Source organism: Phaenicophaeus curvirostris, chromosome 38 (assembly GCF_032191515.1).
Source record: "Phaenicophaeus curvirostris isolate KB17595 chromosome 38, BPBGC_Pcur_1.0, whole genome shotgun sequence".
Taxonomy (NCBI): Eukaryota; Metazoa; Chordata; class Aves; order Cuculiformes; family Cuculidae; genus Phaenicophaeus; species Phaenicophaeus curvirostris.
In genome coordinates this window covers 1,550,043-1,574,656 of record NC_091429.1, presented here as the reverse complement: position 1 = coordinate 1,574,656, position 24,614 = coordinate 1,550,043, and the positions used below count along the sequence as shown (strand labels likewise).

The window sequence follows — 24,614 nt, the reverse complement described above, 5'->3', positions numbered from 1 at the left end:
CCTTTTTGTAGAGGCAGCAGTGACTCGGCTCTGCCCGAGCTGCCATGCGCAGGGGGGTGATGGGCTTTGCCCCCCCCCCCGACTCCCCCTTCCCGGACAGCCAGGGCGGCGCTTACAGGAAGGGGTCAGCGGGATGCAAGGGGGGGGGTCCCTCCTCCCCAGGACCACCCCCCCCCACCATCCCTCACGCTGCAGAGCATCAGCTCCGTGCCAGGAGCAGTGCGACACCACGTAGAGAACGTCTGCACCAGCCGTGCCCGGGGTCGGATCCTGCCCACAAGCAGGGGATGGAGCCGAGGGTGGCTGCGGGGGCAGGCGAGGACGGGGGGGGGGCTGTTCCCAAAGATCCTCGCTCCCTTGTGACAGGGACAACAAGGGGGGGGGACATGAACCCCCCCCCAGCTCACAGCACAGGACTCAGTGAAGGGATTCCAGCCCCTGCCAGCTGGCAGCGATGCTGGGCAGGGAGCCCAGGCCAGCTCAGCACCACCAGGTCCCCCCCCCACCACCTCCAATCAGGACATCTCCCCCCAGGTCACCACCATGCAGATGGCATCGGGACAATAAACGAGGCCAGCATGGAAAGAGCAATTTTAATGAGCGGCAAAGAAGAGCCAAGGCACTAGAATTCCTCCCCGTCCTCCTCCCCATCCACGCTGTCGGCCCCCACCTCCTCGTAATCCTTCTCCAGAGCCGCCATGTCCTCCCGCGCCTCCGAGAACTCGCCCTCCTCCATGCCCTCCCCCACGTACCAGTGCACGAACGCCCGCTTGGCGTACATCAGGTCAAACTTGTGGTCCAGGCGGGCCCAGGCCTCGGCGATGGCCGTGGTGTTGCTCAGCATGCACACCGCGCGCTGCACCTTGGCCAGGTCCCCCCCGGGCACCACCGTGGGCGGCTGGTAGTTGATCCCCACCTTGAAACCAGTAGGGCACCAGTCCACAAACTGGATGCTGCGCTTGGTTTTGATGGTGGCGATGGCGGCGTTGACATCCTTGGGCACCACGTCCCCGCGGTACAGCAGGCAGCACGCCATGTACTTGCCGTGCCGCGGGTCGCACTTCACCATCTGGTTGGCCGGCTCGAAGCAGGCGTTGGTGATCTCGGCCACCGAGAGCTGCTCGTGGTAAGCCTTCTCGGCAGAGATCACCGGCGCGTAGGTGGCCAGCGGGAAGTGGATGCGCGGGTACGGCACCAGGTTGGTCTGGAACTCCGTCAGGTCGACGTTGAGGGCCCCGTCGAAGCGCAGCGAGGCCGTGATGGACGACACGATCTGGCCGATCAACCTGTTGAGGTTGGTGTAGGTGGGCCTCTCGATGTCCAGGTTGCGGCGGCAGATGTCGTAGATGGCTTCGTTGTCCACCATGAAGGCGCAGTCGGAGTGCTCCAGGGTGGTGTGGGTGGTGAGGATGGAGTTGTAGGGCTCCACCACGGCCGTGGACACCTGCGGGGCCGGGTAGATGGAGAACTCCAGCTTGGACTTCTTGCCGTAGTCGACCGAGAGGCGCTCCATGAGCAGCGAGGTGAAGCCGGAGCCGGTGCCGCCCCCGAAGCTGTGGAAGACCAGGAAGCCCTGCAGCCCCGTGCACTGGTCAGCCTGGAAGGAGGGAAGAGAAAACACGATGGGTCCATCAGGAACTCAAACTGGAGCTGCTGCTGAGTTGCCCAGGAAGGCCAATTGCCCCTTGGCAAAGGGTCTGGGGACACTCGGCACATTCCTGGTGCAGGATCTGACCATGGCAGTTGCTGTGGGGAAGAGGAAATCCCTGTTTCTTTATAGAAGGGGTCAGACCACCCAGAGCCCCATCCTGGGGCACCCATCGAGTTCACACATTGGAAGATGCTTCCCAGTGAAGTCGCCATCCCTGGAGGGATTGAAAAGCCACGTGGATGTGGCACTTGGGGACATGGATGAATGGTAGACTTGGCAGTGTTTGATTTACCGTTGGACTCAGTGATCTTGGGTCTTCTCCAACCTAAATGGTTCTGGGAGGTCTGCAGACACCATAACCCACGTGGCGATGGAGCCGTTGCTGCCTCCAGAGCCATGGAAACCTCACAGCCCCATGCAGTGACCCACTGGGAAGAGTCTCCAGCAGGTTCCCAAGCCATCAGCCGTGCCTTTGCATCCTCATCCTCGCCAGGATGGGTGCAGCTGGAGCCACCAGGCCCACGCAAGCCCACGGGCAACCAGCTCAGCCTTTGATGTGCCAGGAGCTCCCCGAGCGGAGCCGGCGGCACAGCTGGTCCAGCCAGCCCCGGCGCCAGCCCCGGCGTGGGAACCACAGGTTCAAAGAGCTTGGGGAGCCGCACCAGTCAAACCAGTGGTGCATCAGCACCCAAACCAGTGGTGCACAAACCCCTTGGGCATGGGGCTTCGCATCCTCCTCCCCAAAAGAGGGCTGGGGCCGCGCTGAGCCCGGGGCACCGACGCCGTGCGGGCACTGGGGACAGCCCAGACCTTCCCCCATGCATGGGGCAGCCCCACCTTCTGCCCCACAGCGCTGACAGGGCAAGAAGGACCTGCTGATCACCTCCCCAGGGACACCCCGCGGATGAAGCCACCCCACGGGACCCCCATGGGATGCCCACCAGCTTGCGGATGCGGTCGAGGACCAGGTCGATGATCTCCTTGCCGATGGTGTAGTGCCCGCGGGCGTAGTTGTTGGCGGCATCTTCCTTGCCCGTGATCAGCTGCTCCGGGTGGAAGAGCTGCCGGTACGTCCCGGTGCGAACCTCGTCTGCAGGGAGAGCCCCCCAGTAACACCAGGAACCCCATTAGCCCCCAGCACCCCATTAAAACTGGGAACCCCATTAGCACTGGGAGCCTTCATTAGCCCCCAGCACCCCATCAGTACTGGGAACCTCGTTAGTACCCAGCACCCCATCAGCACTGGGAACCCCATTAGCACTGGGAGCCTCATTAGCCCCCAGCACCCCATTAATACTGGGAACCCCATTAGCACTGGGAGCCTTCATTAGCCCCCAGCACCCCATCAGTACTGGGAACCTCGTTAGTACCCAGCACCCCATCAGCACTGGGAACCCCATTAGCACTGGGAGCCTTCGTTAGCCTCCAGCACCCCATTAATACTGGGAACCCCATTAGCACTGGGAGCCTTCATTAGCCTCCAGCACCCCATCAGTACTGGAAGCCTCGTTAGTCCCCAGCACCCCATCAGCACTGGGAACCCCATCAGCACTGGGAGCCTTCATTAGCCCCCAACACCCCATCAGCACTGGGAACCCCATTAGCACTAGGAGCCTCGTTATCCCCCAGCACCCCATTAATACTGGGAGCCCCATTAATACTGGGAGCCCCATTAGCACTGGGAGCCCCATCAGCCCCCAGCACCCTATTAATACCGGGAACCCCATTAGCCCCCAGCACCTCATTAATACTGGAAGCCCCATTAGCAACAGGCACCCCATTAATACTGGGAACCCCTTTGCCCCCAGCACCCCCTCAACACTGGGAGCCCCATTAGGACTGTGAACCCCGTCAGCCCCCAGCACCCCAGCTACACTCACAGCCCCACTAGCCCCCTGCACCCTGGGAGCCCCCATTAACCCCTGCCAGCCCGCAGCCCCCCCGCGCTCACCGATCACCGTGGGCTCCAGGTCCACGAAGACGGCCCGCGGCACGTGTTTGCCGGCGCCGGTCTCGCTGAAGAAGGTGTTGAAGGAGTCGTCTCCCCCGCCGATGGTCTTGTCGCTGGGCATCTGCCCATCGGGCTGGATGCCGTGCTCCAGGCAGTACAGCTCCCAGCAGGCGTTCCCGATCTGCACGCCCGCTTGGCCCACATGGATGGAGATGCACTCACGCTGCGGGGGGGGACACGGAGGGGTCACCACTGCCCCACAGCCCCATGGGGGCCCCCAGCCCCACGGGGTGTCCTATACACGCAAGAAGCCTTCGCAACGTCGAACCACAGACCCTCGTGCTTCCTTGAATATGGGGTGTGCGGGGGACACCTGGCACCCCCCGTGACCCACAGGGTCCCCCAGCCTCACAGGGCATCCTGAGCATGGGATTTGGGGGGGACACACCTGGTGCCCTCCGTGCTCCCTAGCCCCACAGGGTTCCAGAGCATCACAGGGCATCCTGAGCATGGGATCTGGGTGGACACACCTGGTGTCCTCCGTGCTCTCCAGCCCCACAGGGTCCCAGAGCATCACGGGGTATCCTGAACATGGGATTTGGGGGGGACACACCTGGTGTCCTCCGTGCTCTCCAGCCCCACAGGGTCCCAGAGCATCACAGGGCATCCTGAACATGGGATTTGGGGGGGACACACCTGGTGTCCTCCGTGCTCTCCAGTCCCACAGGGTCCCCCCGCCTCACGGGACATCCTGAACACACCAAGGGCTTTCCCCCTCCTTGGATATGGGGCTGGGGGGGGGCAAGCTAGTACTCCCCTTGCCCCACAGCTCCAGGGGGACTCCCAGCCCCATAGGGTGTCATGAAAATGGGATTGGGGGGGAGGGAGACACAGACCTAGCCCCCCACCCCCCCCAGCCCCACGTGCTGCCCTGGACATGAGGGGGGTGACACCGACCTGACACCCACCTCCTAACCCCCAGCCCCATGGGGCTCCCCCCCCCAGCCCTCACCATAGCCGCTCACTGCCCGACCCGTCACGGAGCCGCTGAGGAGGGAGGCGAGGGGAGCCCCGAGGGGCCCCCCCTGCAATAAACCCGGGGGGGCGGTGCTATTTTCCTAGGGGGGCGTGGTCTGAAGGGGGCGTGGCCTCTGAGTACCCACCTCCATTCATTTTGGCCACGCCTCCTCCATATGACCACTCCCCCTTTCTATGACCACGCATCCTTCCCTTCTGACCACGCCCCCTTCCCCTCTGGCCACACCCCCTTCCACTCTGACCACGCCCCTTTTCTGTGACCACGCCCCCTTCCCCCTCTGACCACGCCCCCTCGATTGTGATTGGTCGGTTCGAAAGCGGGCGAGGACGCGTGGGCGGTGACGTCACCAGAGAGGAATGTGCGGGGGGGTGGGCTGGGGGGGAGGGGGAGGGGGAGGATCAGGAGGGGCTGGGGGGGGCATTAAAGGGACATTAGAGGGGTTTGGGGGGGCATTGGAGGGGTGTTAGGAGGGGCTTGAGGGGCATTAGAGGGGCTCTGGAGGGGTTTTGGGGAACATTGAAGGGGCTTCTGGGGGTTATTAGAGGATTTAGGGGGCATTGGAGGGGCTTTGGGGGTCATTAGAGGAGCTAGGGAGCATTAAAGAGGCTTTGGAGGGGCTTTTGGGGTCCTGGGGGCATTGGAGGGGCTTTGGGGGGTCAGAAGATCTGGGGGGCTTTAGAGGGGCTTTAGAAGGACATTAGAAGGACATTGGAGGGGGCTTGGGGGGCATTAGAGGGGGATTGGAGGGGCTTGGGGGGCATTGGAGGGGCTTTGGGGGTCGAGGAGCTGGGGTATTGGAAGGGCATTGGAGGGGGCTTGGGGGGCATTAGAGGGGCATTGGAGGGGCTTGGGGGGCATTGGAGGGGTTTTGGGGGTCATTAGAGGAGCTGGGGGGTATTGGAAGGGCTTTGGGGGGCTTTTGGGGGGCATTGGAGGGGTTTTGCAGGGCTTTGGGGGGCATTAGAGGGGCTTTGGGGGGTCATTAGAGGAGCTGGGGGGCATTAGAGGGGCTTTGGAGGGGCTTTTAGGGCACGGGGGCATTAGAGGAGCTTGGGGGGGGGCTGTAGAAAGGGAAGAGTGGGGGGGGTCCCTGTACCACGGCCCAGCTGGGCTGGGGGTCCCAGGGGTCCAATGGGCCCATTCCCATCCTTTTCCATCCCATCCCCTTCCCCATCCCCTTCCCCTTCCCCATCCCCATTCAATCCCATTCCCATCACCATCCCATCCCATCTCTGTTGGGGGGTGGGGGGGGGCTGTGAGAAGGTGGAGGGGGGGGCTGTGGGGAGGAGAGGGAGCTGGGGGGGGCCGGAGGGAGAGGAGGGGGCTAGGGGGGTGCTGGAGGGAGGGGAGGGGGCTGGAGGAGGGGCTGGAGGGAGCTGGAGGGGGGGCTGGAGGGGGGGAGGGGGCTGGGGGGGCCTGGAGGGAGGGGAGGGGGCTGGGGGGGGGCTGCAGCACCGCTGGCAGCTCCGCATTGCGGCAAAGGCTGCAAGAAAAGAGCAGGGCGGTGGCTGGCGGGGGGGGGCGATGAAGCAGAGAGACATCAGTCCTTAGGGGGGGGCACACCCACCTGCTCCATCCGACCCCCCCAAAACACCCCCTGACCCTTGGGGTGCCCAGGGAATGGGGGGGGGGACACAGGGAGGGGGGGGACAATAGGGGTGCCCAGGTAATTTGGGGGACACAAGGGAGGGGGGGCAAGGAGAGGGGGGTGTCCACCATTCCCAGTATCCCTGGTGAGGAGCGGGACCCCCCCCTTTTGACACCCCCCCCCCCAATTCCTGTCTCCCCGTTTCGATGCACCCGACACATCGATGGTGGCGGGGATGGACAGACAGACAGACACAGGCAGACACAGAAGGGCAGATGTGGCTGGACAGACAGACAGACGTGGACAGACAGGCCCAGACAGGCACACGGACACGCACAGACAGACAGACAGACACATTCTGCAGGCAAACAGGTTAAAAATAGCAGCCCCCCCCCACCGCCAGCTCCAGCCCTGGTGCCTGGGTTGCCCCCCCCCCTCCTCCTCAGGCACCACTATGGGGCTGGGACCCCTGTTTTTTTGGGGGGGTGGCGGGTGAGGCCCAGCTATGGGGTGCGGGACCCCCAAAAAGGACCTAAACTTTGGGGGGGGGGGGGAACTTGGCTGGGAAATGGGGGGGCAGAGAGGGACTCCAGCTCTTGGAGACCCCCTGAGATGCCCACCTGCTGGATGGGGATGCTGGGGCTCCGGGGGGGGTGGGAAAGGGGGGATCCTGGGGGGGGGGACACGGCCCTGGAGATGGTGGGGGGGGGGGATGCGGGGGGCAGCAACCGTCACCGGGAGCCGTTGCTACCAACAGAAAACACAGCACGGGCAGCTGGGAAAGAATGGGGGGGGGGGGCTGGGAGGCAAGGGGGGGGCGCTGGGGAGCTGGGACAGACCCTCACCCCCCCCCTCACTGCACAAATGGGGGGCCCAGGGGTCATATGCACCCCCCTGGACAGCACAGTGGGGGGACCCAGCCCCACTTTTTTGCACACACACACCCCCCCGCAATCTCACCAGGCCTTTGGGATGGAAATTGTGATTGGGGGGGGGGTCCCAGGCTGTCTCCTAGCAACCGGTCTCCTAGCAACCCCAGTGGTTGCCTGGCAGCAGTCGGTGAGGGGGCAAGCGGCCTCCTATAGTGAATGAGATGAGGGGGGCTGAGGGGGGGGCACCCAGAGCCCCCCCCACCCTGCACCCCGCATTGCCCTGGGAGGGGGCTCTGAGCCATCCGTCACCCCTTGAGGCACCCCCTGCCCCCAGCTTGGGGAGATTGGGGGGGGGTAGGGGATCCCCCCCCAGGTTGGAGAGGGGTCCCTGAAGGAGGGGAAGGGGGGATGCTGTGGGGCCCCCCTCACCTCAGGTTTTGGGGACCCCCTGGGCACACACCCAGACCCTCAGACTGGGAGCTCAGGGGCTGGGGGGAAACAAAGGTGGTGTGGGGGGGGGTCCCATATGAGGTGTGGGGCTGGGGGGCTGAGCTGCTTTGGGGGTCAGGGTCTCCCTGACCCCCCCTTTTGTGATGAGAACCCCCCGAATCGCCTGGTTTTCTCCGTTTGGCATCACCGGGGCCACCGGGTTCTTTGTTCTGGTGGGCGATGCCCGCATCCCAGCCCTTCTTTGTCTGCAGCCCCGAAACCCCCCCCGGAGCCGAGCCCCTCGCTGCACCCCCCAAGTGGGGCTGGGGGACAGGGCTGTGGGGCTGGGGACAGGGCTGTGGGGCTGGGGACAGGGATGTGGGGCTGGGGACAGGGATATGGGGCTGGGGACAGGGATGTGGGGCTGGGGGACAGGGCTGTGGGGCTAGGGACAGGGCTGTGGGGCTGGGGACAGGGATGTGGGGGCTCAGGACAGGGATGTGGGGCTGGGGACAGGGCTGTGGGGCTAGGGACAGGGCTGTGGGGCTGGGGACAGGGATGTGGGGCTCAGGACAGGGATGTGGGGCTCAGGACAGGGATATGGGGCCAGGGACAGGGATATGGGGCTAGGGACAGGGACATGGGGCTGGCAGTGGGGACGTGGGGCTGAGGGGAGGATGTGGGGGGATGTGGGGCAGGCAGTGGGGCTGGGGACAGGGACATGGAGCTGGGGACAGGGATATGGGGCTGGGGACAGGGGCTGTGGGGCTGGGGACAGGGACATGGGGCTGGGGACAGGGCTGTGGGGCTGTGGGGCTGGGAGCTGCCTCAAATTCTGCGTAATGGGGGAAATGCAGGGGGAAAAAATAATGTGATTTCTCAGCACAGGGGGGTGCTGGGATCCTCGGCCCCCACAGCTCCGTCTGTGCCGTGGGGGTCACCCCTCGGTAGGGACCGAGACCCCCAGACCCCCCCCCACAGCCTCTGGACCATCCCCAGCCACCATGGGGCTTCGTCCTTGTGTCCCCCCCATCCCCTACCATCATGGGGCTTTGTCCCTACTGTCCCCAACCACCGTGGGGCTTTGTCCTTGTGCCTACAAGGACAAAACTACAAAACTACACATTTTATACCTTCCTTGCTGAAGCAAGCCATTGTTTTACAAGCTGATTTGACGATTCTTCATTAGCAACAAGTAACCGTTGGTTACAATACATTATTCTATTTTATCATGAGAAATAGCTGAGTGAGCATTTCAGTCTCCAAATGGATAGACTACTAAGTAACAAGTCAAGGACTACTGAGGAAAGCTTCCCGTGAGAAATGAGAGGAGTAGAAGGTAGAACAACTCTATTGTTGCAAAAAGAAACCTTGAAGACAGTGTGTCAGTTACAGCAGCTGCTTCTTCTGCAAAGTTAGCTTGAATTCTGGTGCAAAAGCTGTGAGGCCTTATGCTAAGGTGCCTTTATTTCATTTAGCATAAGCTGCTCAGTGCTTGGGGTGCTCAGGAAATGTCCTCTGGTTCGCAACCATCCATCACCCCCAACCACCTCCCTGTCCCCATCCCCAAGGCCACTGTCCCCGAGCGTGGCGATGCCCCAGTGCCCTGCTTCCCAGCCACGTCTTGGCCCCCGTCCCCGCGTGGCCCCATGCCCGGTCTGGCCCTTGCCCCGTCCTGCCAGCTCCTCTTTGTCCTCAGGACCCCCCCGTGGGGCCACCAGGCCACAAACCATCGTCAGTTGGGAACAGCGGTGGGGACACAAGGGACAAAGCCCCAGGGCAGTTGGGGACAGCATGGGGGGGACACAAGGGACAAAGCCCCAAGGTGGTTGGGAACAGCAGGGGGGCACATGGGGGACAAAGCCCCAAGGTGTTTGGGGACAGTAGAGACAAAGCCCCAAGGTGGTTGGGGACATGGGGGACAAAGCCCCAAGGTGGTTGGGGAGAGGAGGGGGGGGACATAGGGGACAAAGCCCCGAGGTGGTTGGGGACATGGGGGACAAAGCCCCAAGGTGGTTGGGGACAGGGGGGGGGGGGACATGGGGGACAAAGTCCCAAAGTGGTTGGGGACAGTGGGGAGGCACAGGGGACAAAGAGACAAGGCTGGCGATGGGGACCAGGGCGTGGCTGGGGACAGGGATGTAGGAAACATGGGGACAGGGATGTGACTGGGATGCAGACCAGGGCGTGACAGGGATGGGGACGGGGACAGGGACAGAACGGGGAGCCAGGGCGGTGGCACTTGGCCAGACTGGGGACCGTGACACAGCTGGGGATGGGAACCAGGGCGGGGCTGGGGGACAGGGGTAGTGGCACAACTGGGGGATGGGGACCAGAGTGTGACCAAGGGATGGGGACAGGGACAGAACCGGGAGCCAGGGCGGTGGCACAAGCGGGATGAGAGCCAGGGCGTGGCTGAGGATGGGGACAGGGACAATGGGGAGCAGTGGCACTGGCCAGACTGGGAACGGTGGCACAAGCAGGGATGGGGACAGGGACAAAACCGAGGCTGGGGACAAAACCGGGTCTGGGGACAAAACCGAGGCTGGGGACAGGGACAAAACAGGGTCTGGAGACAGGGATGGGGCTGGGGACAGGGCTGGGGACAGGGATGGGGTTGGGGCTGGGGATAAGGCTGGGGCTGGGGACAAAACCAAGGATGGGGACAGGGATGGGGGGTCTGGAGACCGGGATGGGGTTGGGGACAGGGATGGGGCTGGGGACAGGGACAGGGACAAAACCAGGTCTGGGGACAGGGATGGGGTTGGGGACAAAAACGGGGTTGGGGACAGGAACAAAACTGGGGCTGGGGACAGGGATGGGTCTGGGGACAGGGATGGGTCTGGGGACAGGGATGGAGCTGGGGACAGGGATGGGGTTGGGGCTGGGGACAAAACCGAGGATGGGGACAGGGATGGGTCTGGGGACAGGGATGGAGCTGGGGACAGGGACAAAACCAGGTCTGGGGACAGGGATGGGGCTGGGGTTGGGGACAAACCCGGCTCTGGGGCAGGACGAGTGTCGGGGCGGGTCGGTGCCTGCCGCAGCCCGCACCCCCCCCCGCCCCGCCCGCCTTTGTCTGCGGCCCCGGGGGGGCCATTACCTCATCCCCCCCCGCCAATGGCCGCGGCCGCCGCCCCCCCGGCCGCCCCGCCCCCCGGGCGCTATAAAGCCCCGCACCGAGCCCCGCGCTCCGCCGCGACTCTTACATCGACCGCCTCAGCGTCGGGCTGTGAGACCCCGGACCGCCGACATGGTGAGGGGGGGGGACGGGGAGGGGGCTCCCGGGCATCGCCCTCCACCCTCAGCCCCCGCTTCCCATCCTCCGGGCCGCCCGGTGCCTCCTCATCCCTCCCCGGTCCCCATCCTCCGGTCCTCGTCGTTATCCCCTCTCCCCAGCCTCCCGTACCGCCCTTCTCCCACCCTCCTCTCCCCATCCTCGGGGTCCCCCCCTTTCCCCGGTCCCCGCCCCCTCCCGTTACCTCCCGGTCCCCATCCCCCAGGCTCCCCCATCCCCGGTCTCCGTTTCTCTTCACTCCCCATCCCCGGGTCCCCCCCATCCCCGGTCCCCGCCTTTCTCCTCGCTTCCCGTACCCCGGGCCCCGCCCCTCCCCGGTCTCCTCCGTTTCTCCTCGCTCTGAACCCCCCCAGCCCCCCCCCCCCCCCCGTTCTCTCCGTTCCAACCCCAGGAAGAGCGGAGCCCGCACCGGGCGTGGCTCCCGTTAAACGGGACTGGATGGGTCCCCCTGGTGCTGAGCCCCGAGCCCGCACTGGGCGTGGCCCCCGTTAAAACGGGGGGGGATCAAACCCCTGGTGGTGGGGGGGGGGGGGCAGCACCGGGAGTCGTTCCCGTTAAACCGGTCAGGATGGATCCCCGGGGCTGAGCACCGGGAGTCGTTCCCGTTAAACCGGTCGGGATGGGTTCCTGGGGCCGAGTCCCGAGCCCTTACTGGGCGTGGCACCAGTTTAACCAGCCAGGATCGGGCCCCCCCACCCGTTAAACCAGGCAGACAGACAGACAGACACCCCCCCCACCCCCCCCTCCCGGTGCTGAGCTCTCAGCCCGCACTGGGCGCGGCCCCGGTTTAACGGGGCAGGAGGAGGCTCCGCGGTGCTGAGCTCCCTCTGCCTCGCTGAGAACAAAAAAAGGGATGAATCCCAGTCCCACACTGGGTGTGGCTCAATGGGGACCCGAGGCGGCAGGATGAGCCCCTTGGTGCTGAGCCCTCCCCCCCACCGAGCAGGATGGGACCCTCGGGGCTCCCTGTCTTGTCCTGCGTGTGGTCCTGGTCCCTTGGGGCAGGATGAGTGCCTGGTGCTGAGCTCACCATCCCATAATAGGCAGGGACTCAGCACCCTCAGGGGGTGCAGGATGAGACCCCAGGAGCTGAGCACCCCCACGCACTGGGTGTGGCCGTGGAGCGCCCTCTCCTCCGCAGCCCTCGGAGCCTGGAACAATAGGATGAGGCTGAGCAGGATGCGGCCCCTGGCATGAGCTGGTCTCATCCAGCCCTGGGGAGGGATCCCTGCAGGCTCATCCCTGGAGGCAGCATCCCCCGAGGTCCTGGAGGGGGGGAACGGGACAACTGGGGGAGCCCGGGGGGGTGACGCAGCACCGTGTTCTGTCCCCGCAGCGTGAGTGCATCTCCATCCATGTGGGCCAAGCGGGCGTGCAGATCGGGAACGCCTGCTGGGAGCTGTACTGCCTGGAGCACGGCATCCAGCCCGATGGGCAGATGCCCAGCGACAAGACCATCGGCGGGGGAGACGACTCCTTCAACACCTTCTTCAGCGAGACCGGCGCCGGCAAACACGTGCCGCGGGCCGTCTTCGTGGACCTGGAGCCCACGGTGATCGGTGAGCGCGGGGGGGCTGCGGGCTGGCAGGGGTTAATGGGGGCTCCCAGGGTGCAGGGGGCTAGTGGGGCTGTGAGTGTAGCTGGGGTGCTGGGGGCTGACGGGGTTCACAGTCCTAATGGGGCTCCCAGTGTTGAGGGGGTGCTGGGGGCAAAGGGGTTCCCAGTATTAATGGGGTGCCTGTTGCTAATGGGGCTTCCAGTATTAATGAGGTGCTGTGGGCTAATGGGGTTCCCGGTATTAATAGGGTGCTGGGGGCTGATGGGGCTCCCAGTACTGATGGGGTGCTGGGGACTAATGAGGTTCCCAGTACTGATGGGGTGTTGGAGGCTAATGAAGGCTCCCAGTGCTAATGGGGTTCCCAGTATTAATGGGGTGCTGGGGGCTAATGGGGTTCCTGGTGTTACCGGGGGGCTCTCCCTGCAGACGAGGTTCGCACCGGGACATACCGGCAGCTCTTCCACCCGGAGCAGCTGATCACGGGCAAGGAAGATGCCGCCAACAACTACGCCCGTGGGCACTACACCATCGGCAAGGAGATCATCGACCTGGTCCTCGACCGCATCCGCAAGCTGGTAGGGACGGGGGAGTCACGGGTGCTGAGCCAAGGACAAAGCCGCTGTTCTTGGTCTCGCCCTCCCCATCCAGACTCACCCGGCTGGATTTAATTTATTAATTAATGTTAATCCTATTCTGCAGCGGCTGCTATTGGCTGGGCCCCGGCGCAGCTGCGGGGTTGGAGCAGCTCCATGGCGCCGCAGCCCCCGGCGCTGCTGAGCTGTGCAATTCCTTCTTTGTTCCTGCTTGGCTCTCGCTGCGGCTGAGTCCAGCTGCGTGCAGTTGGGGATGGGCATCCTGTGGCCCCAAAACCCCTGTGTCCCCCCCAAAAAAACTATATCCCTTCTGCTGCCAGTGGAACCCAGCCCCTATGCTGGTTCTTCTAGCCGCTCTCCTCCCCAAGGGGGTTCCCTGGAGGATTCACTGTCCCCATGAGTCAATGTCCAAATGATGAGGTCATGGCCACCCTGTTACCGGCCTGGTGGCTTCTGCTCTGCTGCTGGAGATCCCCCAAAGGTCCTCATGGGGAGCACGGAGAGGAAGGAGGAATTTCTGCTGATGCCTGGAGTAAATGTGTCCCCCTCTTCTCTCTCCTCACCAGGCTGACCAGTGCACGGGGCTGCAGGGCTTCCTGGTCTTCCACAGCTTCGGGGGCGGCACCGGCTCCGGCTTCACCTCGCTGCTCATGGAGCGCCTCTCGGTCGACTACGGCAAGAAGTCCAAGCTGGAGTTCTCCATCTACCCGGCCCCGCAGGTGTCCACGGCCGTGGTGGAGCCCTACAACTCCATCCTCACCACCCACACCACCCTGGAGCACTCCGACTGCGCCTTCATGGTGGACAACGAAGCCATCTACGACATCTGCCGCCGCAACCTGGACATCGAGAGGCCCACCTACACCAACCTCAACAGGTTGATCGGCCAGATCGTGTCGTCCATCACGGCCTCGCTGCGCTTCGATGGGGCCCTCAACGTCGACCTGACGGAGTTCCAGACCAACCTGGTGCCGTACCCGCGCATCCACTTCCCGCTGGCCACCTACGCGCCGGTGATCTCTGCCGAGAAGGCTTACCACGAGCAGCTCTCGGTGGCCGAGATCACCAACGCCTGCTTCGAGCCGGCCAACCAGATGGTGAAGTGCGACCCGCGGCACGGCAAGTACATGGCGTGCTGCCTGCTGTACCGCGGGGACGTGGTGCCCAAGGATGTCAACGCCGCCATCGCCACCATCAAAACCAAGCGCACCATCCAGTTTGTGGACTGGTGCCCTACTGGTTTCAAGGTGGGGATCAACTACCAGCCGCCCACGGTGGTGCCCGGGGGGGACCTGGCCAAGGTGCAGCGCGCGGTGTGCATGCTGAGCAACACCACGGCCATCGCCGAGGCCTGGGCCCGCCTGGACCACAAGTTTGACCTGATGTACGCCAAGCGGGCGTTCGTGCACTGGTACGTGGGGGAGGGCATGGAGGAGGGCGAGTTCTCGGAGGCGCGGGAGGACATGGCGGCTCTGGAGAAGGATTACGAGGAGGTGGGGGTGGATTCTGTGGAAGGGGAAGGAGAAGAGGAAGGAGAGGAGTACTAAACTCCTTCCCGAGGGTGCTGCTCTCTGGGGAAACATAACCTAGTTGAGACCCCCCCCCTTGAGGGTCCGTAGCAGTGTGTGCGCCACGGTCTGTCCTGTCTGTGCTTCAGTGGAAGAGTCTGTCATGGGCCCACCCGTCCTCTTCTGTGGGTCCAAATAAAAAGCATTCCCTTTCTCCCTGGCTCTGGTGTCTTCACTCTGTGCTGCGTTTTCGTGCCGTGATGTCCCTCCAGCCCGAGGCCGAGGCTGGTGGGGTCCCTGCCTGCACCCAGGGGCTGCACCCTGGTCCTGAGCATCTCCCTGGGGTGGTGCTGAGCCCCCTGCAGCACCCCCAGAATGGTCCACCTGCCCCATCCTGCTGCTGTGGTGCGCCCCCCCCTCTTTTTGTGTACCCCCCCCTTGCCATGGTTCTACAGGGGGGGTTCTGGTGGGGTGGGGGGACCATGACCAGGAGCTGATGAGCAACTTGGGGGGCTTTTAACTCCTCTTGGGAAGGGTTGAGGGCTCTGTCCCCCCCCACCTTGCAAGGGGGGGGTTCTTCTCCCCCTGCTATGCTTGGGAGGGGGCTGCATTGCCCTTGAGGGGGGTCCCTGGGGCTTTGTGGCCCTTTCATCCAGGGGTGGGTGGGGGTCTCCCCCCTCCTCAACCCCCCATGCTGTGTCCTGATGTCTCTCCATCCCCTATCGCGGGGTAGAGGAGCAGGCCTGGCCCCCCAAGTTATGGGGAGGGGGGGGGATATGCAGCAGCCCCCCCGGCCCTGCCAGGGTGTGGGGAGCACCCAGGGTGCCTCCCCCCTCCGCCCTCGCTGCTCCTGTGGATCCAGTCAGGGATAAATAATGAAGGGAAAGATGAACACGGAGTGAAACCTGAGCGGGTGCTGCAGTGAGGGGCACAGAGTACTGAGGGGGAGGGGGGGGCACCCTGGGACCCACACCCCCCATCTTGGGACCCTGCAGCCCTCGGGGACAGAAATTTTGTTTTGCAGTGGGATGGTGACCAGCGGGGCTGGGAATGGTTCTGCTCCGACCACTGTGTTGGTATTCCATGAAGCTGGCCCCAAGGGCCAACTGGGACCCCCCCACACACACCTGAGGGGAGGTGTGGGGGCTCGGGCAGAGAGAACCCCATCGTGGTGGGAGAAACCCTCATCTCTGTGGGAAAGAACTCCCGTCCCAGTGGGAATGAGCCCCCCTTCCAGTGGGATCAAAGTCTCATCCTGATGGGAATGAGCCCTGATCCTGGATGGATGAGCCCCCATCCCAGTGGGAATAAGCCCCCCATCCTGGTAGGAAAGAACCTTCATCCCAGCAAGAGCAAAGCCCCTTCCTGGTGGGATCGAACCCCACCCCACGAAGAGTGAAACCCCATCCTGGGATTGAGCCCTATCCCAGTAGGATCAAACCCCCATCCTGATGAGAATGAAGCCCATCCCATAAGGAGTGAACTCTTGTCTTGATGGGAATGAAACTCATCACGGTGGGATCAAACCCCATCCCAGTAGGATTGAACCCCCATCCTGGTGGGATCGAGCCCCACCCCATGAGGAGTGAACCCCATCCTGGTGGGTTTGAACCCCATCCCATGAGGAGTGAACCCCGTCCTGGTGGCATCAAACCCCATCCCATGAGGAGTGAACCCCCATCCTGGTGGGATCGAGCCCCATCCCATGAGGAGTGAACCCCATCCTGGTGGGATCGAGCCCCATCCCATGAGGAGTGAACCCCATCCTGGTGGGAATGAACCCCATCCCATGAGGAGTGAACCCCATCCTGATGGGTTTGAACCCCATCCTGGTGGGAATGAACCCCATCCCATGAGGAATGAACCCCCATCCTGGTGGGATCAAACCCCATCCCATGAGGAGTGAACCCCATCCTGATGGGTTTGAACCCCATCCTGGTGGGAATGACCCCCATCCCATGAGGAATGAACCCCCATCCCGGTGGGAACGCCGTCCATCCCGGCAGCAGCGGAGGTGCCGTGTCGGCCATGTGGCGCCCGGGCGAGGCAAATGGCGGGCGGCCACGTCACCGGCCGCATTGCAGCTGCGGCGGCGGCTGCTGCACCAGCCCTGAGGGGGGGTCAAGGCTTTGGGGTGCCCCCCCCGGCTGTGTTGGGGGGTCTTGGGGGGGGAGCGGGGTGGCCTTTAGCGCATGGCAATATGCGGTGCTGAAGGGACCTCTTGGTTAGCCACAAAGCTCTTGGCACAAGCGGAAGGCGGATTATGGGGAGCAAAGAGCTTCAGGGATTAGAGAGGGGGAGGCTGGGCCCCCCCGAGCCCCCCCCCCCCCCGAGCCAGGCACCTCATGGCCTCACAGCCAGGCAGGGAGCAGCACCCAGCAAGGTGCAAGACCCAGCGCATCCCCCATTTTTTCGGGGGGGGGTGCACAAGGGTGGTGGGAGCTCAGTGCTGTGGATGTGGCTGAGACAAAGCTCAGTTCAGGGAGTGGGGGGGCTGCACCCCCAACCCCCCCAGGTGTAGATTCAGTGGGGTGCAGGGACACAGAGCCCCCCAATCTCGGCAGGGGGGGCACCTGCAGATTCGGGGGTGTGTGTGCATAGGGTACAGGTGGGCTGGGGGTGCTTGGGGGGTGCAGATAGGGTGGGAGGGATGCCAAAAGGGGGGGTTCCCCAGGCTGCAGATGGACCGGGGGGGGGCTTTTAGGGTGGAGACGAGCTGGGGGCGGTGGTAGGGAGGGGGCCCTGGGGTGCACATGGGAGGGGGGTGTTAGGGAGGGGGGTGTTGGGGTGCAGATGGGGGGGGTCTGGTGCTAGGGAGGAGCTCCTGAGGCACGGATGGGGAGGTGCTGGGGGGCTCCCCATGCTGCAAATGGGCTGGGGGGGGCTCTTGGGGTGCAGATAAGTGGGGGGGGGGGCACCCTGGGGTGCAGATGGGGTGGGGGGGGAGGGCGGTGCAGATGGACCGGGGGTGGGATCTGGCTTCAGAAGCCGATTACTGACCGCGGGGTGGGGGGGGATTTGGGAGTTGGGCCCCCCCCACACCATGTCGCAGTTTTCCTCTGCAGAGAAGCCGCACCGGGTGGGAGGGGCAGGATGGGGGGGGCGGGGAGCGGCTGACACCCCCCCAGCAAACATTTTCTTGGGGGGGGGCTGAGCATCACAGAGGGGGGGTGTTCATCCCCTGTACCCCCTCTTTGCGGGGTGGGGGGCTTCTGAAACCCCCCGAAAAGCCCCGCAATGTTGGGGGGGGGAAGAAAGGGGGGAGCTCCTCATTATTCGCAGCCAATCAAGGCGGGGGGGCAGGGATGGGCGGGTGCGGCGGCCAATGGGGATGTGGGGCGGGGGTGGGGTGGGGGGGGTCCGCCCCCCCGGTTTGTATAAAGAGGGTGGGGCCAGCGGGGGTGGCTTTAGCCTGGTACTTGCGTCGATTCCTTGCTTGTCGGGACGAGTAACCGAGCTGCAGCCATGGTGAGGGGGGGGGCCTGCAGCGGGGGGGGGGGGGGGTCGGAGGGTGGGGGGAGTTGCAAAATGGGGGGGCTGGGGGGTGCAAAATTGAGAGGGGCTGGAGCTGCGAGCTGGGGAGGGGCAGGGGATGGGAGGAAAGGGGGGGGTTGCAAAATGGGGGGGTTGGAGCTGTGGGGGGGGCTGGAAAATGGGGGTGTTTGGAGCTGGGGGGTTGGAGGATGGGTGAAAATAGGGGGCTGGAGCTGGGGAGAAGCCCCAAATTGGGGGGTGGGGGGGCTAGAGCTGTTGGGGGGCTGGAGGAAGGAAATGGGGGTGAAAAGGGGCTGGAGCTCGGGGGGGACGGAGGATGGGGGGGCTGTAAAATGGGGGGGCAGAAGGTGGAAGGAAATGGGGGGCTTGGAGCTGAGGGGCTGTAAAATGGTGGGGGGGGAAGGAGTGGAGGGAGCGGAGACCTGGGGCGGGGGGGGGATAGGGGTTCGGGGGGGGGACAGTAGGGAACGTGGGGATCGAAGAGGGGGAGATGGGGGGTTACAGGAGGAGGGGGGTGGTCAGAGCATGGACTGGGGGTGTCAGTCTTGCTGGGGGGGGGAGGGAGGGGGAGCAGCACGTGGTCCTGGGTCCCATCACCCGCCCCCCCCCCCCCCCCCCCCCCGCTCTTCCCCTTTGGGACCGCCCAGCCCCGACCGTTACGGTTCCCGCGCGCGGGAAAGTCTGAGGGGAAGTGGGGGAGGGGTGCTGCCCATCCCCCACCCCTGCAACGCTGGCTCCCTCAGATCCAGCCCTGAACCCCCAAATCCAGCCCTGAGACCCCATCCACCCCCCGCCCCAGCTCTGAACCCCCAAATCTAGCCTTGAGCTCTCAAATCCTGCCCTGAACCCCCAACCTCAGGCACCCCTATGCGACTAGATCCCCCAAATCCAGCCCTGAGACCCCGATCTTGGTCCCCACCAGCCCTAAATCCCCAAATCCAGCCCTGAGACCCCCCAGTCTCAAGCGCCACCAGCCCTAAACCCCCAAATCTAGCCTTGAGCTCTCAAATCCTGCCCTGAACCCCCAACCTCAGGCACCTCCACGCCACTAGATCCCCCCAAATCCAGCCCTGAGGCCCCAGTCTCGGGCACCACCAACCCTAACCCCCCAAATCCAGCCCTGAGACCCCAATCTCGGGCACCCCTCCACCACTGGCTCCCCGCAGTCCAGCCCTGAACCCCCAAATCCAACGATGACTTGCCAAATCCTATTGAACCCCCAACCTCCCACCCCCCTGTGCCACCAGCTCCCCCAAGTTCAGCCCTGAACCCCAAAATCCACCCCTCAGACCCCAAGTTTGGGCACCTCCAGTGCCCCCCACCCTCCCGACACCCACCCCACAGGGCTCGTCCCCCTCTGTGGCTTTTGGGGGGGCCCCACATGAGCTGCCACATCCCTCCCTCCCGCGCGGGAGGAATGCGCGGGAGCAGGTGCCGCGGTTCAGGGCGCGGCTGGAATGTGCTGGAAGGGTGGGGGGCAGAGGGGACCCCCCGAGGGGGGGGTGACGCCATCAGCCAGGCTGGCGCAGTCGCTTCCCCTCTGCTGCGCCCTCTGCTTCCTCCTCCTCCTCTTCCTCCTCCTGCGGCGCCGCCTCGCCCTGCGCGCAAAATGTCCTCCCCGAGCGCCATTTGGGAATGATGGAGGGCAAGACAGGGTGGGGGTGGACCCCAAAACCCTCAGAGCTGGACCTAAACATGTGCCCCCTTCCCTGGGGGGCTTAAATTGTGGGCTCCCCCCGTGCTGCTTAGCTAGGAATTCGTGGTCGCGTGGTGCCAGGTGCTGCTCCCAGCCAAGGTGCAACCGGTGTTCTGGAGGGGGGCTGATCCGAGCCAAACCTGACACCCCAACTTCTGTGTCCCCCCGCCCTGCAGCGTGAGTGCATCTCCATCCATGTGGGCCAAGCGGGCGTGCAGATCGGGAACGCCTGCTGGGAGCTGTACTGCCTGGAGCACGGCATCCAGCCCGATGGGCAGATGCCCAGCGACAAGACCATCGGCGGGGGAGACGACTCCTTCAACACCTTCTTCAGCGAGACCGGCGCCGGCAAACACGTGCCGCGGGCTGTCTTCGTGGACCTGGAGCCCACGGTGATCGGTGAGCGCGGGGGGGCTGCGGGCTGGCAGGGGTTAATGGGGGCTCCCAGTATTAATGGGGAGCTGGGAGGCTAAAGGAGCTCCTGTTGCTAATGGGGTTCCCAGTGTAGATGGGGTACTGGGAGCTAATTGGGTTCCCAGTGCTAACGGGGTGCCTGTTGCTAATGGGGTTCCCAGTATTAATGGGGTGCTGGGGGCTAACAGGGTTCCCAGTCCTAATGGGGCTCCCAGTGTTAATGGGATGCTGGGAGCTAAAGAGGTTCCTGGTGTTAACAAGGTGCCTAGTACTAATGAGGCTCTGAGTATTAATTGACTCCTGGGGGCTAACGGAGCTCCCGATGTTAATGGGGCTCCTGGGCTCTCCCTGCAGACGAGGTTCGCACCGGGACGTACCGGCAGCTCTTCCACCCGGAGCAGCTGATCACGGGCAAGGAAGATGCCGCCAACAACTACGCCCGCGGGCACTACACCATCGGCAAGGAGATCATCGACCTGGTCCTCGACCGCATCCGCAAGCTGGTGGGTGCAAACCCCAGATGGGGCTGGTGCCACCACAGCCACTGGGAAGGGAGGAACCCTCTGGTGGGACCTGGGTGGCAAGGAGGAGCCAGGCTGGGGCTCCCTGTGGGGTCTGGATCCTGTGAGTGGAGATCAGGATCAGCCCCTTCCCATCCCTGTGGGCTGAGTCTGCATCCTGGGGGTCTTGCAAGCCCAGGATCCACATCCTGGGAGCGAGATGGGGTTTAGAGGAGGCTGGCTTGATTCTGCTCTTAGGGAAAGCCTTATTTGACCCAATTTTTAAGGGTCATGTAAGGTTTCTCCATGATCTGGACTCTGATCCTTCTTGATCGACAGCTTATGAGCTGTACAGAGTGTTTAACTCATGTGGGGCTGGGGAGAGTGGTGCCTGCAGAGCTTGATGAGTGCCAGCTTCCTCCCTGGGTGGGAATGAGCCAGTTGTCCCTCAGTCCCTGGGGGAAAGGCCCCTTTCCTGAGGGCCGGTTGTGACAGTGCCCAAGGTTCCTGGGCTGGAAGTAAAGCTGAAGTGCTTGGGAAGGTCCTGCTCCTGCCAGCGTCGCCAAGACCAGAGTCCCCAAAGGCTGTAGATCTTCAGGAAACACTGCCCTTCCCAGGCAACTCAGCAGCAGCTCCAGTTTGAGTTCCTGATGGACCCATCGTGTTTTCTCTTCCCTCCTCCCAGGCTGACCAGTGCACGGGGCTGCAGGGCTTCCTGGTCTTCCACAGCTTCGGGGGCGGCACCGGCTCCGGCTTCACCTCGCTGCTCATGGAGCGCCTCTCGGTCGACTACGGCAAGAAGTCCAAGCTGGAGTTCTCCATCTACCCGGCCCCGCAGGTGTCCACGGCCGTGGTGGAGCCCTACAACTCCATCCTCACCACCCACACCACCCTGGAGCACTCCGACTGCGCCTTCATGGTGGACAACGAAGCCATCTACGACATCTGCCGCCGCAACCTGGACATCGAGAGGCCCACCTACACCAACCTCAACCGCCTCATCAGCCAGATCGTGTCGTCCATCACGGCCTCGCTGCGCTTCGATGGGGCCCTCAACGTCGACCTGACGGAGTTCCAGACCAACCTGGTGCCGTACCCGCGCATCCACTTCCCGCTGGCCACCTACGCGCCGGTGATCTCTGCCGAGAAGGCTTACCACGAGCAGCTCTCGGTGGCCGAGATCACCAACGCCTGCTTTGAGCCGGCCAACCAGATGGTGAAGTGCGACCCGCGGCACGGCAAGTACATGGCGTGCTGCCTGCTGTACCGCGGGGACGTGGTGCCCAAGGATGTCAACGCTGCCATCGCCACCATCAAAACCAAGCGCAGCATCCAGTTCGTGGACTGGTGCCCTACTGGTTTCAAGGTGGGGATCAACTACCAGCCGCCCACGGTGGTGCCCGGGGGGGACCTGGCCAAGGTGCAGCGCGCGGTGTGCATGCTGAGCAACACCACGGCCATCGCCGAGGCCTGGGCCCGCCTGGACCACAAGTTTGACCTGATGTACGCCAAGCGGGCGTTCGTGCACTGGTACGTGGGGGAGGGCATGGAGGAGGGCGAGTTCTCGGAGGCGCGGGAGGACATGGCGGCTCTGGAGAAGGATTATGAGGAGGTGGGGGTGGATTCTGTGGAAGGGGAAGGAGAAGAGGAAGGAGAGGAGTATTAAACGCTGAGCTCCTTGTGTTGCTGTAGCATGTCCACAAAATGTCCGCTTCAAACACTTCAGCTTTTTGTGCACTGGGGGGGGTTCAGCCCTGTCGGCCCGGCTGGAGGGGTGGGGGGCGCTGCCCTGGCTGGGCTCCTGCTCTCTCCAATGTGATCTCGTTGGTTTTCCATGTGTCTGCACCATGTCTGTGAATAAAAGGCTTTAAGAGACGCTGCCTCTGGGGTGGTTGCAAACCCTCTGTGTCAGCGCCTGTTTTTGCTGCAGCCGCCTGGCCCCATCCCCTGGGAACAGAGTGTCCCTATTGTCTGTGCCCAGTGACAGGAGGGGGAAGGCAGCGCTCCTGCTCTGAGCTGCCTCTGTCCCCTTCTTCCCTTCCTCCCTAGGAGCAAGATGCTCCTCTCCTGGGAGTGCTACAGCGGGAGGGGCTCTGCCTAGGGCCCTTGCGTGCTGCTGCTCTCCTCCGGGGGTTGCATTTCATAGAATCACCAGGTTGGAAAAGAACCATTGGATCATCGAGTCCAACCATTCCCATCAATCACTAATCCATGTCCCTCACCACCTCGTCCACCCGGCCCTTAAACCCCTCCCTGGGCAGCCTGTTGCAGTGTCCCATGCCCCTTTCTGTGAAATGAGGTCTCCCCTCAGCTCTCTCAGCCGCTCCTCTTCTCCAGCCCCCTCATCAGCTTCGTTGCTCTTCTCTGGACTCACTCCAGAGCCTCAACATCCTTCTGCTGAGGGGCCCAGCACTGACCCCAGGATTTGAGGTGCTGCTGCCCCTGGGTCCCTCTCCGAGCATCCCTGGGGGCCTCTGGCTTCTCCTGCCCCGCTGGCAGCCCCTACAAACCTGCATCTTGGGTGCTGGGGCCCCTCCTGAGCGACCTTGGCTGCTTCCTCTGGGTTCTGCTGCCCTCCTGGCTCCCTCCCGGAGCTGCCTCTAGGGTGCTGCCCCCCACCAGGGGCGCCCCAACCGCTCTGGGTGCCCCCCCCGCGCTCTCCCAAGCCGGCCCTGCGGATTAACCCCGTCCCCGCGTTGATCCCGTCCTCGCTCCTAATCCCTGAGGCCGCGCTGCGGCCGCTGCCCCCGTGGGAAGAGGCCGGCGGGCGCGGGGCTCGCCCTCAGCCAATGGGAACGCGCCGCATCGCCCTCGGCCAATCAGCGGCGCCTCATTCACCGCCGCAGCCAATGGGAGACGAGGGGCGGGGATATAAAGTAGAGGGGCGGGGCCTCCATTCATAGTGGGGCGGGGCCCATTCATTGAGGGGCGGGGCCTCCATTCATTGAGGGGCGGGGCCCATTCATCCCGCGGCGCCTCCCGCGCTCCCGGCGGTTCCCAGCTCGGTTCCGGCCCCCGCTCTCTCCCGGCCCTCTGGGACACCGGCCCGGCCCTGCTGGCGCTGCGGGAGCGGCTCTCCCACCCGTTTAGGGATCCCCAGAACCTGCCAGGGGCCACCAGGACCCCTCAGCTTTACCCCAGAGCCCCTTCAGGGACCACCCCGACCGTTCTAGGGACTCCCAAGACCACCCTATGACCCCCCCGGACTACTTTAGGGACCCTGAGGACCCCCTCAACTAACCCCGGGACCCCTTAGAGGCCCCAGAACCCCTTTTGGACTCCCCCCCGGACCTGTTTAGGGAACATTAGTCCCTATTTGGGGACACCAGAACCTCTCTAGAGCCCCCCAAGAATCACCAAAACCCATTTAGGGACCTCCAGGAACCCTCTAGTACCCCAAGGATCTCTTTCGGGACCCCCAGGACCCTTCTAAGACCTCCAGGTCCAATTTAAGGACCCCAAAGACCTCTCTAGAACCCCCTGGACCCATTTAGGGACCCCTCTAGAGACCCTCGGGACCCTATAGCGACACCCAGGACTCCATTTGGATCCATCTAGGAGCCCCAGGACCCTCTTATAGTGCCCTGGGGATCATTGTAGACACCCCCAAGATTCCTTTAGGGATACAAAGATCCCCTAAAAGGACCCGTAGGCCCCTTCCAGGGACCCCCAGGAGCGCATGAAGCTTCTATACAACTCCAAGAACCCCTTTAGAAAACCCCAGGACCTCTCTGGAGTCCCCCAGGACCCATCTGGGTACCCCCAGACGTCTTTCTGGTGCCCCAGGCTCCTTCTTGGGCTCCCTTGACTGCTCTAGGACCCCAAGGATCCCTTTAGGAAACCCCAGGATCCCTCCCTCTAGTGCCCCCTGGTCCCTTCTTTGGCCCCCAAGGAGCCCCAGGGGCAAACCCCAAAGGTGCTGGGGCCACAGAGCATTGAGCTCTGGGGAAAGAACATCACGTGTTCAGAGAAAAAGGGCAACAGAGGCAAAAACTTTGGGGTTTTTTTTGTTGTTTTGGTGG

The 24,614-nt window shown here is 63.8% G+C and overlaps 3 protein-coding genes across 3 annotated transcripts; 2 read left to right on the top strand and 1 right to left on the bottom strand.

Moving 5' to 3' along the window:
- Positions 1-607: 607 nt before the first annotated feature.
- LOC138732813 (tubulin alpha-1C chain) lies at positions 608-4,709 on the bottom strand. The gene is made up of 4 exons (XM_069879488.1): positions 4,615-4,709; positions 3,603-3,825; positions 2,593-2,741; positions 608-1,597 (listed from the first exon to the last, which is right to left on the bottom strand). The coding sequence occupies exons 1-4, from the start codon at positions 4,615-4,617 to the stop codon at positions 623-625; spliced, it is 1,350 nt and encodes a 449-aa protein (XP_069735589.1). The 5' UTR covers positions 4,618-4,709; the 3' UTR covers positions 608-622.
- A 5,992-nt stretch (positions 4,710-10,701) lies between these two features.
- Positions 10,702-14,701, top strand: TUBA1A (tubulin alpha 1a). Its single transcript, XM_069879465.1, has 4 exons — positions 10,702-10,786; positions 12,165-12,387; positions 12,813-12,961; positions 13,546-14,701. The coding sequence occupies exons 1-4, from the start codon at positions 10,784-10,786 to the stop codon at positions 14,524-14,526; spliced, it is 1,356 nt and encodes a 451-aa protein (XP_069735566.1). The 5' UTR covers positions 10,702-10,783; the 3' UTR covers positions 14,527-14,701.
- Positions 14,702-17,858: 3,157 nt separating this feature from the next.
- On the top strand, positions 17,859-22,467 carry LOC138732802 (tubulin alpha-1B chain). The gene is made up of 4 exons (XM_069879475.1): positions 17,859-17,955; positions 19,855-20,077; positions 20,447-20,595; positions 21,278-22,467. Exons 1-4 carry the CDS (start codon positions 17,953-17,955, stop codon positions 22,256-22,258), a joined length of 1,356 nt encoding a protein of 451 aa, XP_069735576.1. The 5' UTR covers positions 17,859-17,952; the 3' UTR covers positions 22,259-22,467.
- Positions 22,468-24,614: the final 2,147 nt, after the last annotated feature.

Coding starts and splice junctions, on each gene's coding strand:
- LOC138732813 (XM_069879488.1), bottom strand. Junction 2,742..3,602: donor CCTGGAGCCCACGGTGATCG/GTGAGCGCGGGG, acceptor CTCTCCCTGCAG/ACGAGGTTCGCACCGGGACG. Junction 1,598..2,592: donor TCGACCGCATCCGCAAGCTG/GTGGGCATCCCA, acceptor CCCTCCTTCCAG/GCTGACCAGTGCACGGGGCT.
- TUBA1A (XM_069879465.1), top strand. Junction 12,388..12,812: donor CCTGGAGCCCACGGTGATCG/GTGAGCGCGGGG, acceptor CTCTCCCTGCAG/ACGAGGTTCGCACCGGGACA. Junction 12,962..13,545: donor TCGACCGCATCCGCAAGCTG/GTAGGGACGGGG, acceptor TCTCCTCACCAG/GCTGACCAGTGCACGGGGCT.
- LOC138732802 (XM_069879475.1), top strand. Junction 20,078..20,446: donor CCTGGAGCCCACGGTGATCG/GTGAGCGCGGGG, acceptor CTCTCCCTGCAG/ACGAGGTTCGCACCGGGACG. Junction 20,596..21,277: donor TCGACCGCATCCGCAAGCTG/GTGGGTGCAAAC, acceptor CCCTCCTCCCAG/GCTGACCAGTGCACGGGGCT.